Source organism: Saccopteryx bilineata, chromosome 7, assembly GCF_036850765.1.
Source record: "Saccopteryx bilineata isolate mSacBil1 chromosome 7, mSacBil1_pri_phased_curated, whole genome shotgun sequence".
Classification (NCBI taxonomy): Eukaryota; Metazoa; Chordata; class Mammalia; order Chiroptera; family Emballonuridae; genus Saccopteryx; species Saccopteryx bilineata.
In genome coordinates this window covers 81720774-81744714 of record NC_089496.1, presented here as the reverse complement: position 1 = coordinate 81744714, position 23941 = coordinate 81720774, and the positions used below count along the sequence as shown (strand labels likewise).

General features: G+C 45.4%; 1 protein-coding gene across 4 annotated transcripts in view; it reads right to left on the bottom strand.

Annotated features, from left to right (window-relative positions):
* PLCE1 (phospholipase C epsilon 1) overlaps positions 1-23941 on the bottom strand; it is a 415629-nt gene that overhangs the window by 48029 nt on the left and 343659 nt on the right. For all 4 annotated transcript variants that reach the window (XM_066238785.1, XM_066238784.1, XM_066238788.1 and 1 more), the window contains 4 exons: positions 21288-21395; positions 19522-19638; positions 16560-16718; positions 5361-5490 (listed from right to left, as the gene is read on the bottom strand). In XM_066238785.1, coding sequence (XP_066094882.1) covers positions 5361-5490; positions 16560-16718; positions 19522-19638; positions 21288-21395 — 514 coding nt within the window. The remainder of the gene's footprint in view (positions 1-5360; positions 5491-16559; positions 16719-19521; positions 19639-21287; positions 21396-23941) is intronic.

Here is a 23941-nt window from a genome sequence, read left to right as displayed (position 1 = left end):
TTTTATGCAGAAAAGTATGTTTATTTCTCTGAGGGGGCTGACCACAGCTTCCATCTCATCCTCAAAGGGACCCTAATTATAAGAAGCTTAGAAAGCTTTGCGGTCCACTTCCGAAGCTGGGGATAGCTCTCCCTTCATCAGGCAGGTCTGCTCCCCTCTCCTCTCAGCTGGCGGTGAAGACGGTGGAGGGGAGCAGAGAGGACCACGAGCAGAGGAGCAAGACTGACAGGCACTCAAGAGCGAGCGGAATCAAGAAGCCAGAACAGGACAGAACTAAACAAGTCACGGCAAAACTATAAGGTCTACCAGAAAGTTCTGTCCGTTTTTGGAATAAAACAAAATACAAATTTTTCTTACCGTCAATAAACTTTATTAAATAATATAATTGCCATTATTATTAATGATTTCTTGCCAGCATGAGGGCAATTTGTATATCCCATTTTTGAAAAATGTTTTATCTTTTTTATTATTATTATTTTTTTGTATTTTTCTGAAGCTGGAAACGGGGAGAGACAGTCAGACAGACTCCCGCATGCGCCCCACCGGGATCCACCCGGCACGCCCACCAGGGGGCGATGCTCTGCCCATCTGGGGTGTTGTTCTGTTGCAACCAGAGCCATTCTAGCGCTGGGGCAGAGGCCAAGGAGCCATTCCCAGCGCTCGGGCCATCTTTGCTCCAATGGAGCCTCCCTGCGGGAGGGGAAGAGAGAGACAGAGAGGAAGGAGAGGGGGAGGGGTGGAGAAACAGATGGGCGCTTCTCCTGTGTGCCCTGGCCAGGAATCGAACCCGGGACTTCTGCACGCCAGGCCGACGCTCTACCACTGAGCCAACCAGCCAGGGCTGTTTTATCTTTTGATGCAAAAAATTGAACCAGTGCTTGTTTGATATCTTCTTCATTTTTGAAATTTTTGCCTTTCAAAAAATTTTGTAAGGACAAAAACAAGTGATAGTCAGAGGGTGCTAAGTCCGGGGAATATGGTGGATGCGACAGACATGCTTCTGTAGCATTTCTTCCTTGTTGAAATTTGTAAAAATTACAGTGGCGTAATTGAACTTTATCAGTAGCCATGGGTACACTATCGCTTCACACATAAGACTAACGTGAATCAACTTTGTTTTAGTTAACTTGCTACGTCAGTATGTATACATTAAGTGATAAAAATAGAGAGGCACACATGTGCTAAATAAACATGTGCTTACATGTCGAAACTTGTTGTGATAGAAACGGACAGAACTTTCTGGTGGACGTTATACAATGCCTGTTTGGGAATCAGCCAGTCAGAGGAATCCTTCAATCAAATGGAAATAATCACGTGGTAGCAGTGGATTTAATTGTTACAGAGCCTAGATGTTAGTGCTGGAAGAAGGGAGAACATCAGTCGACACGTAACAAAACTTTCTCACTGCATATCAGAGGGGCCCACGGCCCAGAGCAGTGTATGGACATTGCCCGAGTCCCACAGTCCATTGGGCAGAACCTGGCGGGGCCCCGTTTCTGTGCGTACCCCACCCCAGCACATGAGCGTTTTCAAAAAGCACTCAATTATTACAGAAAATCAGTGGGCTAGAGTTTAAATTTTACTCTTCTGAAAATATAGGCATACCTCATTTTATTGTGCTTTGCAGATTTTGCTTTTTTTTTTTTACAAATTGCATTATTTTTATGAGACTCTCCACCAGAAAAAAAATTATGCCTTGCTTTTTTTTTAGAGAGAGAGAGGGAAAGAGAGAGAGAGAGGGAAGGAGAGAGACAGAGAGGGGGAGGAGGAGGGGTGGAGAAGCAGATGGGTGCCCCTCCTGTGTGCCCTGGCTGGGAATTGAACCTGGGACTCCTGCACACCAGGCCGATGCTCTACCACTGAGCTAACAGGTTTTTTGTTTTGTTTTGTTTTTTGTATTTTTCTGAAGATGGAAACGGGGAGGCAGTCAGATAGACTCCCGCATGCGCCCGACTGGGATCCACCCGGCATGCCCACCAGGGGGCGATGCTCTGCCCATCTGGGGCGTCACTCTGTTGCAACCAGAGCCATTCTAGCGCCTGAGGCAGAGGCCACGGAGCCATCCTCAGCGCCCAGGCCAACTCTGCTCTAATGGAGCCTTGGCTGCAGGAGGGGAAAAGAGAGACAGAGAGGAAGGAGGGGGGAGGGGTGGAGGAGCAGATGGGCGCTTCTCCTGTGTGCCCTGGCCAGGAATTGAATCCAGGACTCCTGCACGCCAGGCCAATGCTCTACCACTGAGCCAACTGGCCAGGGCTATGCCTCGCTTTTTTGTGGCAGTCTGAAGCCCAACCACATTATCTCCAAGGTATGCCTGCAAATCAGAAAGAGCCTTCCCCTACCTGTTCATTTTTTTTTTCTCTGTATTTTTCTGAAGCTGGAAACAGAGAGAGACAGTCAGACAGACTCCCGCATGCGCTCGACCAGGATCCACCCGGCACGTCCACCAGGGGGCGACGCTCTGCCCACCAGGGGGCAATGCTCTGCCCTTCAGGGGCATCGCTCTGTTGCGACCAGAGCCACTCTAGCGCCTGGGGCAGAGGCCGAGGAGCCATCCCCAGCGCCCGGGCCATCTTTGCTCCAGTGGAGCCTCAGCTGCGGGAGGGGAAGAGAGAGACAGAGAGGAAGGAGAGGGGGAGGGGTGGAGAAACAGATGGGCGCTTCTCCTGTGTGCCCTGGCTGGGAATCGAACCCGGGACTTCTGCACGCCAGGCCAACGCTCTACCACTGAGCCAACTGGCCAGGGCTACCTGTTCATTTTGTTATTTGCATACAAAAAACCCCACCTAAAATAATAAACTAATAATTAAGAAAAGCTGTTTATTTTCTTGTTATCAAAAGTACAGAAAATAAAACAACACAGGATGATTTATGATAGAGAGTAAATTTATCTTCCTGTGCACTAACTTTTCACAGAAGCAAATGACAGCTAAATTGATTTCTTAAATGTGGTTTTCATTTCATATCTGAATGAATTTGTTCAATGGGAAAACATCACCACGACTGTGATGACAAGGAAGAATAAGTCAATATAAACGTATTCATATTCCCACAACTTTTCAGGAATAAAATATAAGAATTATTTTGAGCCTCTTTTCATTTTATTCCATTTGTTTGACCTCCCCCTTACAGAATATGCCCCTTGTATTATTTGATGGGATTTCAGGTCGAGTAAACTGGTTTTTAATTGTTGGTATGAAGCAATCATCTATTACCAAGGACAAATACTATAGTAAGTGGAAATAGCAATTCCACTTCTGGATACCTATCTGAAGACAGCCGAAACAGTGATTTGAAAAGGTAGACGCATCCCGATGTTCATTGCTGCATTATCCACAATAGCCAAGATATGGAAGCAACCCAAATGTTCATGGATAGGTGAAAGGATGAAAAAAGGTGTGGGACATGTATACAATGAAATATTACTCAGTCATAAACAAGAATGAAATCTTGCAGTTGGTGACAATATGAATGGACCGAAAGGGTATTACACTAAGTGAAATAAGTCAGACAGAGAAAGACAAATACCGTATTATTTCACTTATACGTAAAATCTAAAAAAATAAAAACAGACAAAACAAAGCAGAAAGAGACTCACAGATATAAAGAACGAACTGGTGGTTGCCAGGCAGGAGGTAGTTAGGGACCGGGGTTGAGCAAAGAGAGGGAATAAGAGGCACAAACCTCCAGTTATTAAAAAAAAAAGTCATGATGTATGTATATAATGTAATGAATAGCATAGAAAAAATAGTCAATATTGTCATAGTAACTTTGTATGGTGACAGACGGTATGGACTTACTGTGGTGATCACGTCATAAGGAATATAAATGTTGAATCGCTATGTTGCTCACCTGAAACTAATATAATATTGTCTGTCCTGTACTCTAATTAAGAAAATGGACAGGCCCTGGCCGGTTGGCTCAGCGGTAGAGCGTCAGCCTGGCGTGCGGGGGACCCAGGTTCGATTCCCGGCCAGGGCACACAGAAGAAGCGCCCATCTGCTTCTCCAACCCCCATCTGCTTCTCCAACCCCCCCTTCCTCTCTGTCTCTCTCTTCCCCTCCCACAGCCAAGGCTCCATTGGAGCAAAGATGGCCCGGGCGCTGGGGATGGCTCCTTGGCCTCTGCCCCAGGCGCTAGAGTGGCTCTGGTCGCGGCAGAGCGATGCCCCAGAGGGGCAGAGCATCGCCCCCTGGTGGGCAGAGCGTTGCCCCTGGTGGGCGTGCCGGGTGGATCCCGGTTGGGTGCATGCGGGAGTCTGTCTGTCTCTTCCCGTTTCCAGCTTCAGAAAAATACAAAAAAAAAAAAAAAAAAAAAAAAAGAAAACGGACAGATTAATATTGTAGGGGGGGGTACACAAAGAGATAGACTGTAACTGCCAGCCATGATGGAGGTCCATGGAACCAAACCTGACAGAGACAGTTCTGCTGGGAGAGAAGCGGCTACTGAAAGGGCAGCTGGCTGTCTCCATACCAGTGGCAAGTGGTTCTGGTCTGTGCATATCTGCAAATTAGCAAAATAATTATCCTGCAGAGAAGTGATGTATTCTACACATATGTTTATGTAAATAGGAACTTTGGCATCTTTTCCTTACTATATAATACATTGTTGTCTTTCAGAAGTTGCCAAAATAAAACAGTCTACCATCAGCAATGGTACCTGAGAAAACATTTTGCAATCTATCATAAATGATACTAATTTAGTGTAAATAAAACACATCTGAAACTTAATTCTCATGTAAGAAGAATCCTTCACCTGTAACCTCTAGGTAACATCATTCATGTGACATTTTTGTTTTGCACCATTAGCCATCACCCATGTCTTGTCCTATTGGTGGGACTGGAAGAAAATATCTTGTTTGCTTAGTAATGAGAGAAGGGGAGTAGTGGGGTAAGGAAGCAATGCTTCTTCTTTCTTCTCCATACTCCTAGGAAGCAGGAGTGAAAGCTGTGAAAAGGAGGAGCAGAGTACAAAACATGATGCTGCCCCCTGCAGGTGGTGCAGGAGACAGCCAAGATTCAGCCACAGTCCACAATTTCTGCCAAGAGCATCAGTCAAGCCAGAATCTGAAACAGTAGAGAAATCCCAATCTCACCTCTTCCTCTGGAAACCCACTTAGGAATGCCCCCTGTGTTGCTTCCCAGACCTTCTTCTTCTTTGAGTGGTGGCTATAGTGGCTCACTTGGTTCTCCTTATTAAATGATGTGATTCAGAAACTCTTGGACAATATATTACAATAATCTGTATGTTGCTCTCTGGAGTGCCAAACTTATTTTTTTGGGGGAAAAAAAACCACCAAAAAACTCCAATAGAAAATCATCCAGGCACTTCCCTGCACACAACATAGGGTCTGTTTCTCTTACCATCAGAGAGGGATTCGTAGTCATAATCATACTCGTCCTCTTCATCTTCGTCCTCCTCATTAGCAGCAGGTGGGAGGTTGGCATTCCCACCATTATAAGCCTGAGCTTGCATCGATGCTAACTGATGAGCCTGTAAGACATCAATAATTACAGACGGAAGATGATAAACTTTCCTTTAAAGCTTTCAAAATGGCCATCTTATGCTTACAAGAGTCATTAGAAGTGGCTTATCCTATTTGATTCATTTGGAAAGGAAACAAAAATCTAAATTCACTTGAAGTACCAGGTGACTCATCAGATGAATCTTACCATCTCTACAAGAGGCATCCTGGGATTTTCAGGAAAAATCCCAATGGATCATGGCTCCCCGAGGAAGCCACCCAGGAGACACCGCGGCGCTTCAGAGAATCCCCAACAATCCCCAATGATGAAGTGAACCAGTCCATCAATTTAGGGAACATAAATCTCTGCTAAGAAGTCATTTTTCTTTTTCCTTCTTAAAATAATATCTACAGGCCTCTGACCTTGAGAAGAATGTTAGAATTTATATGAACAGACCGAAAGAATAGTTGTTGATTTAAATAACATTTTTATCTGAACCATCCATTAGATGAACAAAATGGGCTTAGAAACTTCCAAAAAGTTGTTATGTGCTGCTAGGGAGATCATGTGCCTTATATTTGACTAGAAGTACTGTCAGGCGATTTCACAGGACACAGGAATAAATAGATGTCTGGGCACCTAGTATAAGGAAATAATCAGAAATAGAGAAAAAGTTATGTGTGTATATAATATTTGTGCATGTAAATATAAACATGTATGGATATAAAAATATATAATATAAAAGGGTGGGCAAAAGTAGGTTTACAGTCGCACTGTGACAGTCTTTCGAATTAATAATGCTATTATAATAATCATAACCTGTATGTCTTTTCCATACAAACAAACTGTAAACCTACTTCTTCCCATCCCTGTACATTTCTACATCCCTTGTGAAATATCTGTATGACTCACACAGTGATATAAAATGACATGCATAAAAGGCTAACTATTAAATGTAAACACAACAGGATTCTTGACCTGTTTTTGTGGCACAGGCCCCTTTGGCATTCTGGTAAAACATCATCCCTTCTCAGAATGATGTTTTAAATGCATAAAATCAAATATATGAGATTATATATAAAAGAAAAAGAATGTTGAATACAGTTACCAAATGTTGAAGAAATAAATTCGTGCCATAGGAACATGCATTTCTTTATTAACATAGTAAAAACATAAATAATGTTAAGACAAGTAACATTTTTGAAATAGTGATAGGATACATAATTCTTGGAGACAGTAGCAACAACTGTGACATAATATGAAAAATCTGCAATTTGTATTGATGACAAAGGCATGGGACTGCCAATGTCATTGTGGTTTGTTCCCTACCGTTTATAATCGGAGGAAATGCTAAATTTCAGTTAAAGGTTAATGAAAATGAAGACGCAAATTTTTTTTCATTGCAGTTCCCTGGAGCCCTGAATTCTATTTCTGGATATTATTAAGGTTGAGAATCTCTATATTACAGGTTGTTTTGGCCTTGGAATTATATATATTTAAAAATAATTCTCTATTTCCTAATCTTCTTGGATTGTGGTTATATTACCTTGATAATAGAAATATATACATAAGGAAGATAGAGTTTAGGCTGTGTCTGTATTTATACCCAGTCTGGATAACTGAACATTGTCTAAGCTGGGATTTCTCAAAGTGGGTTTTATGGAACACTAGCTGTTATGTAAAAACTGACAATTACAGTAACCACAAAACACCATGGAAGCTTGGAAACAGCAGCTTAAACAAATTGAAACACATTCCTACTGTGGAGACTCACAGGGCCTTTACTTAGATTTCCAGTACAGCATTTCCCATACTTATTTAATCAGGGAATTTTAAATCTCTTTTCTGAGTGTCTCATAGAATTAGCATTCTTCCTAGCTTTGGGGACTCTTCTCTAAGCACCAGTGAGCACAAATGCATGTCTGTTTGTCACGGATAAGAGAAGGGTTTCCACGCAGCAAGCATTCTAGGTAAAGCCAGTGCTGGGAATGATGATACCAAGATCCTGGTTGGCCTACTGGCAGAAAAACGTGAGAACTATATGCTAGGAGTGGGGCCACGCAAAGACTAAGGTCCTTTAGATGTTCGAATACTGCCAGCAGTGAAGGTGTGGGAGAGGTAGTCTAAGCTGACATCCCTGTGCTTTGCAATATCTTATTCTGAGGCAGAAAAACAGGATCCTAACCCTTGAACAAAAACAATTCAAGCCCTGGCCAGTTGGCTCAGTGGTAGAGCATTGGCCTGGCGTGCAGGAGTCCCGGGTTCGATTCCCGGCCAGGGCACATAGGAGAAGCGCCCATCTGCTTCTCCACCCCTCCCCCCTCCTTCCTCTCTGTCTCTCTCTTTCCCTCCTGCAGCCAAGGCTCCATTGGAGCAAAATTGGCCCGGGTGCTGAGGATGGCTCTGTGGCCTCTGCCTCAGGCGCTAGAATGGCTCTGGTTGCAATAGAGCAATGCCCCCAGATGGGCAGAGCATCGCCCCCTGGTGGGCGTGCGGGGTGGATCCCGGTCAGGCGCATGCAGGAGTCTGTCTGACTGCCTCCCCGTTTCCAACTTCAGAAAAATACAAAAAAAACACAACCCAACAAAAAAACACAAAAAAACAACAATCAGATATAGGTCAGGGGGTTAGAGTGAGGAGTCAGATGAGGAGACGGGGCTTGGCAGGAGGCAGGTCTTACTCTGCTCTGTTCCCACAGACCCTAGCATAGTGCCCGTTATTTAGTGTGAACTCGCGAGCTGGAGTTCAGGAGACCACGGCCGGAACACTGGAGAGCTGGTGGAGTGTCCTTAGGGGAGTTCAGTAAGAGCCTCAGCAACAGCCTGAGGCAGAGGGAGGGCTTCTGAAATCCCGCTCTGACTCAGTCCATGCTTGTTGAGCATGAGTTCCTCTTTTGGAAATGACCCGGGCCTTTTGAGTTAGGGGCTGGGTCTGAGCACACTGGAGCTGGGGGCATCCATTAGCCCAGCCTGGTGTGAACACAGATCACCAGTCCCACACCCACAACCTGCCAGGCACGAAGACCTCCCAAGTCGGACTGTCAATCTTCCTCGGGAACTCAGAGCAGGAGGGAAGGAGGGTTTCAAAGCAGTCTTAACAGACTGGAAATGGGATTACATTGAAGAGGTAAGTTGTGGAAATTATATGGTAGAAAATGCCAAGTTACCTGACAAAATTTCAGAATGGATGGTTAATTAGTTGGTGGTTGGAGCACAGAGAGTAAGGAGGTGTTCAGAAGGCATTAGCGTGGTTTTACTAACAAACCTCTCACACAGTAATCTCCGTAGGCTTTTTGGATAAGGTAATTCATTTTGTGGAAAATAACAGATAAACAGTGCTTTCAAACTTCCAGGAGGATAAGAATGATTTTGAAATAGATTACTTGAGAATTCTCACTTTCATTGGGCAGATTTGAGACCTAAGAATCTGTTTGTAAAAGTGTTCCAGTGATTTCATCAGTGTATTTTTTTAAATTAATTAATTAATTAATTTTTTTTTGTATTTTTCTGAAGCTGGAAACGGGGAGAGACAGTCAGACAGACTCCCGCATGCGCCCCACCGGGATCCACCCGGCACGCCCACCAGGGGCAACACTCTGCCCACCAGGGGGCGATGCTCTGCCCCTCCGGGGCATCGCTCTGCCGCGACCAGAGCCACTCTAGCGCCTGGGGCAGAGGCCAAGGAGCCATCCCCAGCGCCCGGGCCACCCTTGCTCCAATGGAGCCTTGGCTGCGGGAGGGGAAGAGAGAGACAGAGAGGAAGGAGGGGGTGGGGGTGGAGGTGGAGAAGCAAATGGGCGCTTCTCCTATGTGCCCTGGCCGGGAATCGAACCTGGGTCCCCCGCACGCCAGGCCAATGCTCTACCGCTGAGCCAACCAGCCAGGGCCTCCATCAGTGTATTCTGCCTTCTGTGTTAGGTTTGAGAGGGTCTTTCCTGAGGACCTGAGTCTGAATCCTGCTCTGCCACTAGGAGAGGGGTGGCCTCGAAAAAGTCACATAAATGGCCAGGCAGATCTTCGTTTTCCATTCCACAAATAAAGAAGCTGAAGGAGACTCTGGAGAAATGTGGGCTACAAGAAAGGAGAGCACCAGCCGGGGGTGATAAGCACTCAACTCCAGGGAGTGTCTGTGAGAAGGACCCCAGCGCTCTCTGGTTGGCTCTCTGGCTCAAGTGCAACCTGGGATGAAGGCACAGTTTGAGAAACTGCCGATAAAGACATTGATTACAGATGTCAAAATTCACAAAGAATCTCGTATGCTGCGATGACATACCAAAACCTAGAAGAGTGAATTTAACAGAGATAAATGTGAGGCTCCTGCACATGGAAGTTTAAAATGAACTAGAAACCTGGAAAAATGGGGAGACGAGGCAGAAGAACAGTCCCTGTGAAAATAACTGACCCCTTTTTGTTTCCCACACTCACTATGAGCCTGGTATGCATTAAAGCCTTTTAAAAGTCTCCTGACCAGGTGGTGGTGCAGTGGATAGAGCGTCGGACTGGGATGCTGAGGACCCAGGTTCAAGACCACGAGGTCGCCAGCTTGAGTGCGGGCTCATCTGGTTTGAGCAAAAAAGCTCACCAGCTTGGACCCAAGGTCGCAGGCTAGAGCAAGGGGTTACTCGGCCTGCTGAAGGCCCACGGTCAAGGCACATATGAGAAAGCAATCAATGAACAACTAAGGTGTCATAACGAAAAACTAATGATACTTCTCATCTCTCTCCATTCCTGTCTGTCTGTCCCTATCTATCCCTCTCTCTGACTCTGTCTTTGTAAATCAAAAAAAAAAAAAAATCTTAAAACCTTTTAAAAGTGAGAAGAGTTCTAGGCTATATTAGCTTAGGTATAAAGTTCAAATTATTATTATTATTATTATTATTTTTTTTTTTTCATTTTTCTGAAGCTGGAAAGGGGAGAGACAGTCAGACAGACTCCCGCATGCGCCCGACCGGGATTCACCTGGCACGCCCACCAGGGGCGAGCTCTGCCCACCAGGGGGCGATGCTCGGCCCATCCTGGGCGTCGCCATATTGCGACCAGAGCCACTCTAGCGCCTGAGGCAGAGGCCACAGAGCCATCCCCAGCGCCCGGGCCATTTTTGCTCCAATGGAGCCTTGGCTGCGGGAGGGGAAGAGAGAGACAGAGAGGAAAGCGCGGCGGAGGGGTGGAGAAGCAAATGGGAGCTTCTCCTGTGTGCCCTGGCCGGGAATCGAACCCGGGTCCTCCGCACGCTAGGCCGACGCTCTACTGCTGAGCCAACCGGCCAGGGCTATAAAGTTCAAATTAAGAGAGGTAATGATTTCACTGTCCTCATACTGTCAGACTCTAGTAGAGCATTGACTTAGTTCTGGAAATCATGTTAGAAGCCTGGCAAATTCAAGAATATCCACAGATTTAAGACTATCCAAAATATTCTTAACGAAAAGTGAAAAGTCTTAGCAGTCATATCCTGTGGGGAACGGCTGACACAACAAGAATGTTTAGCTTGGAGAAGAGAAAGCTGGAGGGGAGACACATGCTAGCTTTCTAGATATGCAATTAGCCCGCACAGCTGCGGAAGGACAAAGTACTGCCAAAGAGGAGGAGGAACAGGAAGGAGGATTTGGGCTCAACATAAAGAAGACTTCTGTGACAACACGATCTATTCATTAGTGGGATGGAGGCCGCACAGTAACTGCAAATGGCTGTCTGCAGGAAAAGTGACAGCTCCGAGAACCTTCAAACACATCTGGAAGATCATAGAGGCCTGCGCAGGGCAGCTGTGTGTGCTTGGCAGGGAGAAGTGGGCAGGAGTTGCTGGGTAAAGAAAATAGCACAGAGGAACAGTGTTGTTGGAAAATAAGCCTCAAATACTAGGTAGTGAGTTGGTGATGCAGCGTTTGAGGAGGGCCAGGCGCTAGTGCTAATACAGTGTGTCCGTAAAGTCATGGTGCACTTTTGACCAGTCACAGGAAAGCAACAAAAGACGATAGAAATGTGAAATCTGCACCAAATAAAAGAAAAACTCTACAGTTTTATACCTATTCAGTGCAGTTCGATGTGGGCTCATGCACAGATTTTTTAGGGCTCCTTAGGTAGCTATCCCGTAGAGCCTCTACAGACTCGTCACTGACTGATGGCCTACCAGAACGGGGTTTCTCCACCAAACTGCCGGTTTCCTTCAACTGCTTATCCCACTGAGTAGTGTTATTCCTATGTGGTGGTGGCGCTTCGTTATAAATGCGCCGATATTCACATTGCACTTTGGTCACAGATTCGAATTTAGCGAGCCACAGAACACACTGAACTTTCCTCTATACCGTCCACATCTCGACTGGCATGACCATGGGCTGCTCCACTGTATACACGGTGTTACGTCATCATCTGCGCATGCGCACATGCTGCCACATCATCCTACAGAAACTGGGAGGGTTTTCCTTTTATTTGGTGCAGATTTCACATTTCTATCGTCTTTTTTTTGTGTGTGTGTATTTTTCTGAAGTTGAAAATGGGGAGGCAGTCAGACAGACAGACTCCCGCATGCGCCTGACCAGGATCCACCCGGCATGCCCACCAGGGGGCGATGCTCTGCCCATCTGGGGCATTGCTCCATTGCAACCAGAGCCACTCTAGCACCTGGGGCAGAGGCCAAGGAGCCATCCTCAGCGCCTGGGCCAACTTTGCTCCAATGGAGCCTTGGCTGCAGGAGGGGAAGAAAGAGACAGAGAAGAAGGAGAGGGGGAGGAGTGGAGAAGCAGATGGACGCTTCTCCTGTGTGCCCTGGCCGGGAATCGAACCCAGGACTCCTGCACGCCAGGCTGACACTCTTATCACTGAGCCAACCGGCCAGGGCCTCTATCGTCTTTTGTTGCTTTCCTGTGACCAGTCAAAAGTGCATCATGACTTTACGAACACACTGTAGTATACAGTTGACCCTTGAACAACATGGGAGGTAGGGGTGCTGACTTCCTGTACAGTTGAAAAGCCAGTATAACTTTTGACTTTCCAAAAACTTAACCATTAATTGCTTACCATTGATACAAAGCCTTATCAATAACATAAACAGCCAATTAACACATATTATATGTTATATGTATTATATGCTATATTCTTACAATACAATAAACTAGAGAAAAGAAAATGTTACTAAGAAAATCATACAGAGGAGAAAATACATTTACAGTATTGAAAAAAAAGGCCCCATATAAATGCACCCATGCAGTTCAAACCTGTATAGTCAAAGGGTCGGCTATAATTGAGTGGCTTTTGTAACATGGTCTCTGACCCAAGTAAATGCCACACCTTCTGGAGCAGTTTTGAGAGTGAATATCTGAACAAAGACCTAGCAGAAGTCTCAAACTGGTGGCCCTCAGGGCCAACTTAATTTCCAGACTAGATTTGTTTGGCTGGTACAGTGTTTTTAAAAGAATATAATTAGAGCTGTTCATTTACGAGAGCATGCGTGACCCACTCCTGTCCTCGCCACTTCCACTGTCATATATGGGTCCAGCTGGCTCCTCGTATTTGTTTCTTGGCCCCTAAAGGTAGCTGAATTGTAATTCTTGGCTTAGGGCTGTGTGTGATCTTCAAAATGGGCCAGGTGTACCCCTAGGATACGCAAAGACTTCTAAGGATATGCAGGTTCATATATTTAAAAAAAAAATTCTAAATTCAAGATTTTCAAGCTATTTGCATTCTTCAAAACATGCTTGCCTGAGCTTACGGTTGGCTAGTTCTCCCTTTCCATCCTCTTTTCATAACTGCCCCTCTTCTACTTTACAAGCAAAAACATAACTCTCACTTATCAAGTAACAACCTTAGTATCAATATAATGCTTGAGACAAGCTGAGACACCACCCAACGCAGCAAGGGGACAGCTGAGAATCTGGAGCTCCTAGGAGAGTCCTGAGAAGCAGAGAGGGCAGCTTCGTGTGTCATCCAGGTGCCCAACATGTGCCAGGCTCCATGCCTTATCTGTCTGTCTGTCTGTATCTCTGTCCGTCTGTCTATCCATTCACCTATCTTTCTTTCCTTCCCTCCCTGTTTTCCTCTGCCTGTCCATTCACACACCTACTGTAGAATTAAAATTCAAAAGTGAGATCGTCATCCCAGAAATAATAATACAATACTTATTTGAATTAAAAAAAAAAAAAAGAAGACTTTTTCTGACCAAATGTAAGACTGGCTGATTGGGTACTTAAACAGTGTGAGGGGGGAAATGTATGAGAGAAGTACATAATCTAAAAAATTCTTTTTTTTTTTTTTTTTTTGTATTTTTATGAAGCTGGAAACGGGGAGAGACAATCAGACAGACTCCCACATGCGCCCGACCAGGATCCACCTGGCATGCTCACCAGGGGGTGACGCTCTGCCCACCAGGGGGCGATGCTCTGCCCCTCCGGGGTGTCGCTCTGTTGCGACCAGAGCCACTCTAGCGCCTGGGGCAGAGGCCAAGGAGCCATCCCCAGCGCCCGGGCCATATTTGCTCCAATGGAGCCTCGGCTGCGGGAGGGGAAGAGAGAGACAGAGAGGAAGGGGGGGGTGGAGAAGGAGATGGGGGCTTCTCCTGTGTGCCCTGGCCGGGAATCGAACCCGGGACTTCTGCATGCCAGGCCAACGCTCTACCACTGAGCCAACCGGCCAGGGCCTAAAAAATTCTTGACACTAGAATCTATGTAAACACAATAAATTAAAATCAATTAAAAAAATTCTTTTAAAGGATACTTGAATCAAGTATGTTTGATGACCATAGATGATCCACAGTAATCCTGAGCTGCCCCAGTTAGGGCAGACCTGACCAGCAGCGATCTGCTGGGCGGGACTGGTTCCAGGTACTTTCTGTGAACACCTACTTTCCCGCTCGGGAGAGTAAGTCTAAAGACAATGGAATCTCTGGCCTCACCTTCCCTCCACCCTGGAAGGAGCAATTAGGTTGTTGGGGAATCACCAAGATTAGCAGGAGATTCAACATAGCGTATTTCCCCATGTATAAGACAATCCTGTGTATAAGACACACCTTAATTTTGGGGCCCAAAATTTGAAGAAAAAAAAATTACATACAGTTATTGAACTCAAGTTTTATTCATCATAAAATTCATACAACTCCTCATCACTGTCAAAACTCCCATCCATTAGCTTGTCCTCATCTGTGTCTGATGACAAATCACTGTCTTCGACTATGAGCGCACGAAAAATCAGGAAATGCAAGTAAAAAAATCTAAGAGCACTGTATAAGACACACCCGGTTTTTTGACACCAAATATTTTGGAAAACGGTGCGTCTTCTACATGGGGAAATACGGTAAGCCCCTAACTCAGCCTGCACTTTGGACCACCTGGAATCCCATTGCAGGTGAGCTGGACAATCTGAGAACTCCCTGGTATTTATTAGAAGAGCTGATGACAAGATGCTCCAAGGAGCCCCTTGGAGAAGCAATAACATTCTAGAATGGCAAGAAACACTGGAAATGAGCCTGAGAAGTGGAATAATAAAATGTTTACAGGCCCTGGCCGGTTGGCTCAGTGGTAGAGCGTTGGCCTGGTGTGCGGGGGACCCAGGTTCAATTCCTGGCCAGGGCACATAGGAGAAGCGCCCATTTGCTTCTCCACCCCCTCTCTCCTTCCTCTCTAACTCTCTCTTCCCCTCCTGCAGCCAAGGCTCCATTGGAGCAAAGATGGCCCGGGTGCTGGGGATGGCTCCTTGGCCTCTGCCCCAGGCACTAGAGTGGCTCTGGTCGTGGCAGAGCGATGCCCCGGAGGGGCAGAGCATCGCCCCCTGGTGGGCAGAGCATCACCCCCTGGTGGGCGTGCCGGGTGGATCCCGGTGGGGCGCATGCGGGAGTCTGTCTGACTGTCTCTCCCCGTTTCCAGCTTCAGAAAAATACAAAAAAAAAAAAAAAAAAAGGTTTACAGAGTGGTCTGCAGTTCTGACAGGGGTCTCATGATTCATCTTGGGAAAGATTTTGTGAGATTTTAGTGTCTGGAGATTCCTTTGAGGTTAGCTACCGTAACAGTCTCATTTTACAGTTGAATAAATGGATGCCCAGAAAGATCGACCCATGGCCACGTGGTGGGCTTGTGAAAGAGCCAGTGGCTAGAACCCTGCCTAAAGTTCTTTCTCCAGCAGCATGCTACACATGTGAGTTGTACAAATCAGAACGTGTAGAAGATTTTATGATTGCTTCAAATTGATTACTCAGCTAGATCAAACTGGACATTTGATTCAATTTGACTTCATACTTTTATTAATGACTTAGGACAAAGGTTCCAAATTTGTTGGGCTTATAGAATCCTTCTGCTAAATTTTCTGTTTTCTGGGAACCGCTAACATGGGACTGGAACAGGGCCTAGAGGCTTGGAGGTGATGACACAGAGAGAAATTAAAACTATAGGACACAATCTAGTTTTAGTTCTGAGCTGTCCCTGCTGCTGGAACTGTGTCATTCTTCTTCTGTGGGATGCTGAGGTTGGCATAGCAACTTGTGGTTGCTCTAAGTTTCAAAAGTGGGCGGAGTTTTGGCAGCTGTCATTCTGTGGGACAAGTAAGTGCAACCTGGAATACGGACGCAGCGGTCCTGGACTGAACTTTTTCAGGGATCCTTAGGTGAGGGCCATCCTACTTGGTGGGTTTGTGCCGCTTGTGGCATCGCATGGATTTCCACGGCAGGGCAGGCATGGGAGTGCCCTGAAGTCCACAAGTGATGCACTGTGCCAATTCCATGCTGGGACCACAGGGCTACTGCTAATAGGGTTCCAATGCCGACCTCAGGACTTCCGGCCCCAGGTCCAAGTGTTCTACCAACAGGAGGCTCTCCCTACGGGGACTACGACAACCACTGTGGGGCTGACAGTCATGAAGCCCAGGTCTAGAGACAAGAGTCAGACATTGTGCCACTCACAATAAATGTAACAACAGAGGTACATTCTACACGGGAAATTAATTTCACAAAAATAAAATTTTAGGTGAATGGTCTATAAAATGGCAAGTCAAAGCCAAATATTCAAGGAAACTCAATCTTCAAAAACTAGTTTCCTAGCAGGTCATCTGAAAGCTTCGAATGGCATTAATATCTTTGTTCTGCGCCCACCGCATACTCATAACCTCTTTAACAAGAGATTACCTTTTGCTTTAAGATATCCACCGGCGTCTGATGGGCTTTTAGCTTCTTATTTTTAAGAAGCACTTTCCTTCTAAGTTGGTCAGGTGAAGGAAGCATCGGATCATCTGAGAAATCACTCTCAAATAAGAATTTTGCCACCAGTTTTTCTCCAAACACAGTCTAAAAAGAATAAAGAAAAAAAAATATAATCAACGCTTTTTATCTGAGATACAGTTGAATTATTTCAGCACCGTTGAACTGTTTTTAAAATCTTAGGAAGTGGAAGTAGGAAAGAAGTTGTGAACTCCTGCCCCCAATAGTTTCTCACTGGGAGGAAGGGAGGGGGTTGGAAGGAAAGGAGGAGAGGTCTCGCCATTCTCTAGACAGAGCCAGCTCTAATTCTTTTTTTTTTTTTTTGGTATTTTTCTGAAGCTGGAAACGGGGAGAGACAGTCAGACAGACTCCCACATGCGCCTGACTGGGATCCACCCGGCATGCCCACCAAGGGCGGACGCTCCGGGGTGTCGCTCTGCCGGGACCAGAGCCACTATAGCGCCTGGGGCAGAGGCCAAGGAGCCATCCCCAGCGCCCGGGCCATCTTTGCTCCAATGGAGCCTTGGCTGCGGGAGGGGAAGAGAGAGACAGAGAGGAAGGAGGGGGTGGGGGTGAAGAAGCAAATGGGCGCTTCCCCTATGTGCCCTGGCCGGGAATCGAACCGGGGTCCCCCCCAAGCCAGGCCAACGCTCTACCGCTGAGCCAACCGGCCAGGGCAAGCTCTAATTCTTTAGGAAAACATTCTGGGTCTGATGTATCAATAGTAAAGAAGAAAATAGAGATTCAGTTAGAGACTGTGGTTTGTAGAATATGGTCCATTCCAGATGTGGGTAAGAAGTCAAAAGGATAGAAACCTTGAAGTAGGTAGGGAGTAGGGACAGAGATGAAAGATAAGGAGAATTTACCATTTGGTAAAAACAAACAAACAAACACAAAACCAGACACCATTCTCACAAAGATTTTGAGCACTGGTCTGCAAAGTGGAAAGTGTGTCCTTCAAGGAAATGGGTAGTGGGGGCAGGCACAGAATGATCCACTGGGGCGATGGTGGGAAATACGGCAGTTGATATATCTAGTTGTTTTTAATTTAAAAAAAAAAAAGCAAAAATGGAAGCTTATTAATGTTGAATGCACAGATTGAAAATGGCTCCCTCACTCAGTCCGCATGTCAGAAGCTATTCATGAAGGTCCCTGAGGATGAGGAGAATCTCCTGATGCAAGGCATTCAAAATTTCAGAAATAATGAAGCATAGTCAGTCAATCACATGAAAACTTTAGACAATAAATAATAAATTCACTTCAATGTTTTTTTTTGTTTGTTTTGGTTTTTTTTTTGCATTTTTTTCCTGAAGCTGGAAACAGGGAGAGATAGTCAGACCGACTCCTGCATGCGCCCGACCGGGATCCACTCGGCACGCCCACCAGGGGCGACGCTCTGCCCATCCTGGGTGTCGCCATGTTGCGACCAGAGCCACTCTAGCGCCTGAGGAAGAGGCCACAGAGCCATCCCCAGCGCCCGGGCCATCTTTGCTCCAATGGAGCCTTGGCTGCGGGAGGGGAAGAGAGAGACAGAGAGGAAGGTGCGGCGGAGGGGTGGAGAAGCAAATGGGCGCTTCTCCTGTGTGCCCTGGCCGGGAATCGAACCCGGGTTCTCTGCACGCTAGGCCGACGCTCTACCGCTGAGCCAACTGGCCAGGGCCACTTCAATGTTTTTTAATGAGACCAAAAAGGGTTTTTTTTAACCATTAATAAGTAATAGTACTTAAAATTATTTTTTAACTTTATCTTTTGTTATTCCCCTTTATGTTCTACTTTTTGTATGTTTTATTAATATATAAAATATGTTATTAAGTAGGATATAATATATACAATATATTATATATACAAATAAATGTACAACAGGAATACATGTTTTAGTGTTTTACTGTTAGGAGTATATGACCAAAAATGTTTAGAGAGCATTCTTCTAAATCAGGAGTCCCCAAACTTTTTACACAGGGAGCCAGTTCACTGTCCCTCAGACCATTGGAGGGCCGGACTATAAAAAAAACTATGAACAAATCCCTGTGCACAATGCACTTATTTTAAAGTAAAAAAACAAAACGGGAATAAATACAATATTTAAAATAAAGAACAAGTAAATTTAAATCAACAAACTGACCCGTATTTCAATGGGAACTATGCTCCTCTCACTGACCACCAATGAAAGAGGTGCCCCTTCCGGAAGTGCGGCGGGGGCCGGATAAATGGCCTCAGGGGACTGCATGCGGCCTGCGGGCCGTAGTTTGGGGACCCCTGTTCTAAATGATGACAAAGTAAAGACAGTATGAAATATCAGTATGTTGGCATTAGTGTTGAGGACATTCCCTGCTGGCTATGTCCATTCCTCCCACTGAGAGCCATGTTTCCACAAATGCCTCTACCAGGGGAGGAAGGGAAAGGATGATGGACTGTTTGCCCCTGACCCTGCCTCATAGTTTCCTTGTATAAGGCAGGGCTGAGTGTGAACAGAGCAGCTGCTGTGAGCTCTTTGCTAACTTGGATCCCCATACCCAGATCCCCGTACCTGTGGTGTGGGCCACAAGATCTGATTTACTTGCCTGATATATTTTCTGCTTTTCCACAAACAACTGGCATATCCTGGCATTCCTGATCTGTGGTTCCAGAAGCACTGGAGAGTTGGCCTCTCTTTACCTCCAGAGAAGACCACAGAACAGTGCTTCTGTTCCTGCAGCTGAAACAATGGATTGGCCAGGAGAAAGCACAGGCTTCCAGGGAACCCCACTTCTCAGGTCCTCGCGATCCTAACCGTACATGCTTCACGGTTGAGGTCCAGTTGTGGTGTGGTCCAGGGTGGAGCCATATAAAACTCAATTGCAATGGCAAGACAAAGACCAAAGATATCACCCTGCTTCTTAGCTAAACTGACCTTGAAAATTTCTGCCATTTTTCGTTGCTGAGGCAATGAACAGTGGTTCTCGATTGATATGATGATTGGCAGGTCAGAGTTGACGAAGGCACTGCGATCAATGGCTTCGACCACTTCCTATGGGAGACAAAACAGCTCATCGGAGTCTGTCTTATTAGATACCTCATTAGATCTCTGTTCAGGGTGCCGCAAGGCAAGGCACTTACAGCGTCAGGAAGCATCTAAATTACTGTTTCCAGAAGGCTCTGGACAAAGTGGTTTTTATATTTTCAAATGTGCTTTCAAATTAACAAGAGGATAGAGCTATTTTTTAAAAGATATTAAACTGATCATATTGAGTTTTGTTCACATACTATAAGGAACAGTCATCAGTGTGCTGAATTTAACAAATCAATATATGTATATTACATATGTTGTAGGTAAAATAGACTGTTCTAGTTACAGCATCAAAAATATCATAGTAGGCATAAATACCTTCTTGCAATCAAGGAGTTTATAATCTACTACTTGGGGCAATAAGACATACACTACATATATTTATGTGTGTATGTAAACACAATCATCAATGCCTCATCCCCTCAATGTAAAGTTTAAGAGTTGAAATAGGAAAATGAGTTCAAGAGAAAATGCAATTTAGCCCATCATCTCACATATGACAGAAAGAATAATGTTCTTTACCAGGCAAGCTACAGTTCAGAGAAAAATGATGTTACACAGTCAAAGACCCTCTGAGCCTGACCAGGCGGTGGCGCAGTGGATACAGCGTCGGACTTGGATGCAGAGGACCCAGGTTCGAGACCCCGAGGTTGCCAGCTTGAGCGCAGGCTCATCTGGTTTGAGCAAAAAAAAAAAAAGCCCACCAGCTTGAACCCAAGGTCACTGGCTCCATCAAGGGGTTACTCGGTCTGCTGAAGGCCCGCGGTCAAGGTACATATGAGAAAGCAATCAATGAACAACTAAGGTGTTACAATGCGCAATGAAAAACTAATGATTGATGCTTCTCATCTCTCTCCGTTCCCGTCTGTCTGGCCCTGTCTATCCCTCTCTCTGACTCACTCTCTGTCTCTGTAAAAAATAAGTAAAATTAAAAAAAAAAAAAGAAATCTTTGTTAAAAAAAAAAAGACCCTCTGAATGAGGATAATAATTACATAATTAGCTAATAAACTACTTATAATTTGAAATAATAATTAAATGAGACCAGTCTTACTGGGTGACCAACTCCCAAGTAGAACCATTCTTATTATTTTATAATGTTAATTATTGAATCATCTCTTTACATATGTTATTGGCCTCTGTTAGCAGGACAACAGGACAAATGACATTTAATTTCTATAAAAAAAGGAACAGCCCCTGAATTTTATATATCATATATGATGTAAAAATTATAATACAGGTGTAGGCAAAAGTTGTTTTACAGTTGTTTGTATGGCAAGAAGACAAACAATAGAACAGAAGGATAAACTCTGTGTTTTATGTACTCACAACTGTAAACCTACTTTTGCCAACCCCTGTATTATTATGTGAAAACTAGTTTAAGGTAATGGTAGCTAAAGTTTGGTTGAATGAGTATCTAGTAAGAGTTCTGGACCAACTCCCAGAAAAACAAACACGTGTGCATCCTGCACAACACTAAACAATTCTGTGGTCTTCAGAGTAAGGATAAGAACCTCCGGCCTAAGATATAATCTGGAAGTCACTGATTTAAATGACGAATGAAGAGAATGACTCTTGGGGATGTGATTTAAAGAAAGTTGTAAAGCATTACCTTGAAGGGGATCTTGGTTGTCAGTGTATGTCCATGATAAATGATGGGCATCCCATCATCTCCGTCCCAGCAGTCCAACTCTACGCTCCTACAGCCTTGCAGGAGGACCTGTGTGATCAATGAATAAATCCACTCCAGATGAGCAAATAGAGACAAAGCCTCAAATTTAACCCAGCACATGATTCTATATATAGGTGTTCACATTCCGGGCTAAAGCAGAAAGGCATGCGATCTAAAATAAACACTGCATCCTGACCAAAGGCGCCACAGTCCATTAGGGGTGAGGAAGACAAAGAACCGATGAAGGTGGAGAGTGCTTAGCAGAGCTGAACACCATTGGAAAGTAGAATTTGGTAGTAAAAACATTGGACCATTTCCCCAGCAACTTTAGTCCCTCAAAGGACCTAGACATACATGGTACATGTTGAAATCAAAGATCCAGGCTGGTGCTCTATCCAGGGGTCCCCAAACTTTTTACACAGAGGGCCAGTTCACTGTCCCTCAGACCGTTGGAGGGCCGCCACATACAGTGCTCCTCTCACTGACCACCAATGAAAGAGGTGGCCCTTCCGGAAGTGCGGTGGGGGGCCGGATAAATGGCCTCAGGGGGCTGCATGCAGCCCGCGGACCGTAGTTTGGGGATGCCTGATTAGGCAGATGTCAGTGGAGGTGATGCCACACCCCAGAGGAAATGGGGACACTGATTTTTTAATTAACTGACCAAACATTTATAAGAAGCCAAATAGGATCAACTCTCCATTTAGATCCAGATTCTGCCACCGGCTATTATTATACTTGCTATGGGCATGTAGCAGGTAAGAAGAGTACAAGCAAGGAGTTCTCAAGGATGTGCCTTGCTGTTTGATCCTGGAACATCATCTAGAGCAGAGATGGAAAATAATCCATAAACTTGCCTCTCCCAAACCATTAACAGACATCAGTAATCAATCACAGCACACTTAATCCCTAAACTTTGATATGTTATCTCACTACCTCTTCAGCAAAGTGCTCCAGGAAACACTACCAGCGAATCAGAGGAGATGATGCCTATTTGCTATCCCGGACCTAGAGTTGGAAGCAGAGTTCCTGACAAAGTGTGTGTGGACTGTAGCTCTGTAATGTCTGCTTGAAGCAACCTCTTCTTCCGTAGAATCGGCTTACAGGCTGTTGTTTAGAATAGTCTTGAAAGGATATTGAAAGGGTAACCACACCAAGAGCACTACATATCTGTGAATGGGCTAAGCCCCTGATTTAAGAATCCACATAATTATGACCATGTGACAGCATTCCAAAACTGGGGGCTAGGGGCCACTAGAACTGCTACAACAAAACTCAGATAGTGGAATCCCCCTTATTTTAATATTTTTGTCGTGGGGGGCATGATGCTGTGGGTAGAGGATGGTTATATTGAGTGGGACACTTGAAATCATGGCAACACAATCAATTAAAAACAAAAGTTGAAAAAATATTTCATACAAAATATTTTCTGGATTCTTTCCATCGCACAGCACGCAGGACCCAGTCTTGCTGGGTGCCCGACCCTCCCAGGTTGTGCCTGTCCTGTGGCCTAGCCTCCCAAGGCTACCGGCTTCTTCCCGCGGCTGGAGTTTCCAGAGGTGTGCTGTTCGGGCTGAAAGTGCTGGGTAATCTACCAGCTGAAACACCAGGCTGCTTCATCTCTGCAGACGAGATGATTTTTCAGCATGAAAAGTCTAATAATGGTCTTTGTCAAAGTCTACATGACCTTCAGGCCCTGGCCGGTTGGCTCAGCGGTAGTGCGTCGGCCTGGCGTGCGGGGGACCCGGGTTCGATTCCCGGCCAGGGCACACAGGAGAAGCGCCCATTTGCTTCTCCACTCCCCCCTCTTCCTTCCTCTCTGTCTCTCTCTTCCCCTCCCGCAGCCAAGGCTCCATTGGAGCAAAGATGGCCCGTGCGCTGGGGATGGCTCCTTGGCCTCTGCCCCAGGCGCTAGAGTGGCTCTGGTCGCGGCAGAGCAACGCCCCAGAGGGGCAGAGCATCGCCCCCTGGTGGGCAGAGCATCGCCCCTGGTGGGTGCATGCGGGAGTCTGTCTGACTGTCTCTTCCCGTTTCCAGCTTCAGAAAAATACAAAAAAAAAAAAAAAAAAAAAGAGTCTACATGACCTTCAGACCTCCATCTATGGCTAGAAAAGGAAAACCCGCCCTGGAAATTCCAGGTGAAAACAGGACTGTTTCTCTGTTCCCATCTGTCACATACAGTAATGTTAGCAGGTCATTAGAAGGGCTGGGGGAAAGAGTGGTAAGAAATAAAATCTAAGGGAGATTTTTTACAAGGTTTCATCATCTCTGTGAGTCTGTCTGAGGAGTTTCTGTGCCTTATTCAAAAGCTGTGACGATCTCTACTTGGTGTGTAATCTTAAGGAGTTAAAAACTCTTTGAAATCAAACAGGGGAGTGAAGTAGGGATAAAAGCTAGGAAATTGGTGTTTGCTTATTTTCTTGGGAGAAATTCTCTCTTTCTTCATTTTTCCCCCCTAGAACAATGGATTTAGAACTTTTTGAACCCTGGACTTCTCTGTGCAAACACAGGGCCAGTATGTGCAGCACATAAAAGAGCAGGACTTCTAGCTGCAGTGGGGGGGGGGGTATGGCACGCATCCTGCCCTACTGCTTGCT